The sequence below is a fragment of the Erinaceus europaeus genome, chromosome 16 (assembly GCF_950295315.1).
Source record: "Erinaceus europaeus chromosome 16, mEriEur2.1, whole genome shotgun sequence".
In the NCBI taxonomy this organism is placed as follows: Eukaryota; Metazoa; Chordata; class Mammalia; order Eulipotyphla; family Erinaceidae; genus Erinaceus; species Erinaceus europaeus.
In genome coordinates, this window is record NC_080177.1 from 37,127,971 (window position 1) to 37,133,160 (window position 5,190).

The following is a 5,190-nucleotide window of genomic DNA, read 5'->3' on the forward strand; positions in this document are numbered from 1 at the left end:
TTTGTAAATAAAAATTAAAAAAAAGAAATTACACAGCTAAAAAGCAAACAATAAAGTAGGCAAAAGAGCTGAACAGACAATTTTCTAAATAAGACTTTCAGATGACCCACAGAATGAGATTTCACTGTCACACCTGTAAAAAATGGCCCACATCGATTACTTTACTTGTCTAGTGAGGTCTTTTCTATCTCCCACTGCTTTTTATTATGCCTGAGCCAGCGAAGTCTGCTCCTGCTCCGAAGAAGGGCTCCAAGAAGGCCGTCACCAAGGCTCAGAATAAGGATGGCAAGAAGCTCAAGCGCAGCCGCAGCCGCAAGGAGAGCTACTCTGTCTACGTCTACAAGGTGCTGAAGCAGGTCCACCCCAACACTGGCATCTTGTCCAAGGCAATGGGCATCATGAACTCCATCGACATCTTCGAGCGCATTGCCAGCGAGGCTTCCTGCCTGGTGCACTACAACAAGCGCTTGACCATCACCTCCAGGGAGATCCAGACTGCCGTGCACCTGCTGCTACCTGCAGAGCTGGCCAAGCATGCCGTGTCGGAGGGCACCAAGGCTGTCACCAAGTACACCAGCTCTAAGTGAGTATACCTTCAGCTGACTAAATCATCTCATACCCCAAAGGCTCTTCTTAGAGCCATCCATCTTGTCAGAAAATTAGCTGTACTGCATTGTTTGGTTTCTTTCTTTTATATATATATATTATTTATTTACTAATGAGAGGGATAGAAGAGAGAGAAAGAACCAGACAGTACTCTGGCACATGTGTTGCCGGGGATCAAACTCAGGACCTTATGCTTGAGAGTCCAACACCTTATCCACTGAGCCATCTCCCAGACCACATTGTTTGGTTTCTATTGTGAGGTCTGTGTGCTATTAAGAACTCTCAAGGTAAGTGACAATTTAAATGAAACTGCTACTTTTAGGAATGCAGTTAACTGGGTGCTTCACTAGTAAGCCAGAAGAAAAATGGGCCTTCATATTTTCCCAGAAGCAAGTTACATAAAGGCAGGCACACCGTTTAGATTGGGACTGCTCACACATCTCCCAAGTATATTTTACTTTTCCCTGAAGTAAATCTGTATGATGCCCCATATCTGCTGAGTTATCACCCCACCTGTTTTTGATTTCTGTATCGCACTAATTTAGAACAGGTTCTTAAGTGCAACAGTTCTGCTTCCACTTTGGAGTTCTTTGTCACTTCCCATTGGATAGTGGCAATTTAAGAAGCTCGCCTTTAGCTGCAACTTTATAGATGATGTGTCCAGAGAAAAGCCTCGAGTACACAATCCAAGAACCTCTTTGCTGGAGGAAATAAAATTGTGGGTATTCATTTCAGTAAATAGACACATTCCAACAGGCTTACCTAGAGACATTAAGGTGAATTTAGTCATTTATGCCAGTGTGCAACATTAAGTGACAGGGAAGCCGATTACAGGACACCGAACCCAGCAACTTGGAGAAACCAATGTTTAATCAGGATTTGCTGCGAGGGATATCCTCAAGGACTCTGGTGCTAAATACTTAATTTTCAAGCTGGGACTCGAGTCCATGACTAGAAATTCTGTGACCGAAGTATCAAACAAAGAGAAACACAAACAGACCACAGTGGTATCAAGTGGAGTAAAAGCGTGGACTGCCTAGAAGCACCAAAAGATTGAGATGTTCATGTTACTATTGAAAGTTTATCAATTCTCTTTCCCTCCTGTATAAGTTAGAACGTACAGTATTTTTTCTTCAATCAAGCGAGGTAACTGTCAGTTGCTTTATCTAATAAAATTACAGTTAATATTGTAAAAAAAAAATGGCCCACATCAACAAAACAAGAAATGATAAGTGCTGGCAAGGATGCGGAAAAAAAAAAAAGAAACTGTTCAGCAGCAACAAATGTTGGAGAGGCTGTGGGGACAGAGGAACACTTCTCCACTGCTGGTGGGAATGTAAATTGGTCCAGCCTCTCTGGAAAGAAGTCTGGAGAACTCTCACAAGGCTAGACATATACCTTCAGTATGACCCAGTAATTCCTCTCCTAGGGATATACCCCAAGGACTCCATAATGCCCAACCAAAAAGATGTGTGTACATCTATGTTCATAGCAGCACAATTCATAATAGCTAAAACCTGGAAGGAACCCAGGTGCCCAACAGCAGATGAGTGGCTGAGAAAACTGTGGTACATATACACAATGGAATACTATGCAGCTGTTAAGAACAATGAGCCCACCTTATCTGACCCATCTTGGACAGAGCTAGAAGGAATTAAGTCAGCTAAGTCAGAAAGATAAAGATGAGTATGGGATGATCCCACTCATCAACAGAAGTTGAGAAAGAAGAACAGAAAGGGAAACTAAAAGCGGAATCTGATTAAATTGAGAGCAGGGCACCAATGTAAAAACACTGTGGTGAAGGGGAGGGTGGCCATTGGGCTTCCTGGCACGGCGGGGGGTGAGGGGGTGGGGGTGGGTGGTGGGGATGGGACACAGTCTTTTGGTGGTGGGAGTGGTGTTTATGTACTATCCTATTAAAGTGTAAACATATAAACCACTATTTAATTAATATGAGAGGCGAAAAATTGATCATATGTCTAGAACTTCTTAAAACACAGACTGAGTCTTTTTAATACATAGGCTGTCTTTGATATGTTGTCTCTCCCAAAAGCCTAGACCAGGGAGAACAGAAGCAACCGGTAGAACAGCTATATACAAGATGCTGGGTATTATACCCCAAACCCTAACAAAGGGACTTTACAAAGTTAACCTTATCACCAAATAATGTGACGATAACAATAACTATCCATTGTCTTCTTGAACTCTAAGACAACAGGAACCTCACATTTCCATTATAGAGCCTATATTTACCCTAGTCCTGGAACCTTAGGGTGGGGCCCACTTTCCTGCATGCTTCTCTCAATTCAAATCAAATAATATTGCATCCGCGGATCGCAACCTAATCAACGCAATGAGTGCCACCCCAGCTTGCTTCACTCAGACTGTGTCCAGAGACTTCAGGTGTGGAATGACAACCCTTCAGCTTCATCACTTGGGTGAGACCTTTCCTTTCATAGTATTCTCTAATTCCATTCCAGGTGTTCCACTACCCAATAAAGTCCCCAAACCTAGATATAGCCCAGGTCCCCTGAGATAGAGCATAGGTTCACATGTGCCCATAAACTAGGGGAAAAATATATACCTGAAAGCAGAAGTACACAAGAGCATGCAGGGAATACCCCCCAACACTTCATCTGCACTATTCCAGTCTTTAGGTCCATGATTGTTCAATAATTTGTTTGGCTTTGTATGTTAACTCTCTTTTCAGCTACCAGGTTCCGGATGCCAGCAAGATGCTGACCAGACTTCCCTGGACAGACGATCCCATCAATGTGTACTGGAGCTCTGCTTCCTCAGAGCCCCACCCTACTAGGGAAAGAGAGAGGCAGACTGGGAGTATGGATCGACCAGTCAACGCCCATGTTCAGCAGGGAAGCAATTACAGAAGCCAGACCTTCCACCCTCTGCAACCCACAAAGACCCTGGATCCATACTCCCAGAGAGATAGAGAATGGGAAGGCTATCAGGGGAGGGGATGGGATATGGAGATCAGGTTATGGGAATTGTGCGGAATTGTATCCCTTTTATTCTATGGTTTTGTTAATGTCTCCTTTCTTAAATAAAAAAAAAAGAAACTGTTACACTGGTGGTGGATAGAAATGTAGACTAGTGCAGTCTCTATGGAAAACAATTTACAGAACACTTAAACTAATAAATATGGGTTGCTTTTTTATCTTTGTAAAATTTTCTTTCAATGTACAGAAGGTTTTCAACTTGATGTAGTTCCATATATTTAAGTGTGATTTAGTTTTACTTGCCTATGGGATGAGTCTTCACGTGCATCTTTGATATTAAGGTCCTCAAGTGTTTCAGCATTGCTTTCATCTATGTATTTTATGGTTTTAGGTCTTATACCCAGGTTTTCAAACAATTTTTAATGTCTATTATTGGGTAACTTTACTTCTCTTTATCACAACAATGACCAGTGGTCACTGTTGGCTTAAGAATCTTTGCAGAATTAAAAAGTTTCAATCTATTTATTAAAATAGTTATAGAGCAAAACATTTTTTAAATGCTGAAAAAAATAATTGGGTAACCCATTAGTCTTGGGAATTAAGGATTTCTTATGATAGAAAAATTTTCATTTCAAACTAACAGTAGCCTTCACTGTCATTTTCTGAGTTCCCTAAAAGGATATTTGTCCTATAAGCTCAACCTCTGGCTATGGTAAAGCACAGTTGCCCTGATGGGGGTGAGGAGATAGCATAATGGTTATGCAAAGAGTCTTCCATGCCTGAGGCTCCAAAGTCCCAGGTTCAGTCCCCCACACCGCTAAAAACCAAAGCTGAGCAGTGCTGAATATACAACCATGAATATACAACCATCATATATATATCAAGGTTGGCCTGAAACCATGAAGATGTTGTGTGAGTAAGTCAGAATTATCTGCATTGGTATTTTCTTGGAGGACATGCCACCGAATATGTGACTAGTTAGGTCTGAGTCCAAAGTATCATTCAAGATGATCATGATTCACTCTCAGGCTGTTTAGTACCTTCCATGAGTTTTTGTGATTGTACATGGACCAGCAACCAGATCAGATGTAGTGACCCATGAGGTCCAGACTAGATAAAGTAAGAAGTAAGTCTGGGGGTAAATGGATGCATTGAGAACATGGACAAGGGCTTATAGACTAGAGTTCTAAATGAAGTTGGAGATCATATTAAATATGATTATGAGATTAGGAGTAATAGAGGGAAGTGGGATGAGAATGAGCATATGGAAATCTTTGAAGTGAAGAGTTCCAGAAATTATAACATTTCAAGGATGAATCTTACCTTTTTTTTTAAAAAAAATTTATTTATTCCCTTTTGTTGCCCTTGTTGTTTTATTATTTTAGTTATTATTGTTGTTACTGTTATTGTCGTTGTTGGATAGGGCACAGAGAAATGGAGAGAGGAGAGGAAGACAGAGAGGGGGAGAGAAAGACAGACACCTGCAGACCTGTTTCACTGCCTGTGAAGCGACTCCCCTACAGGTGGGGATCTGGGGACTGGAACCTGGATCCTTACTGCTGGTCCTGGCGCTTGGCCACGTGTGCTTAACCCGCTGCGCTACCGCCTGACTTGCACCTTTTTTTTT

The 5,190-nt window shown here is 41.8% G+C and overlaps 1 protein-coding gene across 1 annotated transcript; it reads left to right on the top strand.

The window, feature by feature from the left end:
- Nucleotides 1-206: 206 nt before the first annotated feature.
- On the top strand, nucleotides 207-610 carry LOC103124995 (histone H2B type 1-F/J/L-like). The gene has a single exon (XM_007535762.2). It carries the CDS (start codon nucleotides 207-209, stop codon nucleotides 585-587), a length of 381 nt encoding a protein of 126 aa, XP_007535824.2. The 3' UTR covers nucleotides 588-610.
- The last annotated feature ends 4,580 nt before the right edge of the window (nucleotides 611-5,190 follow it).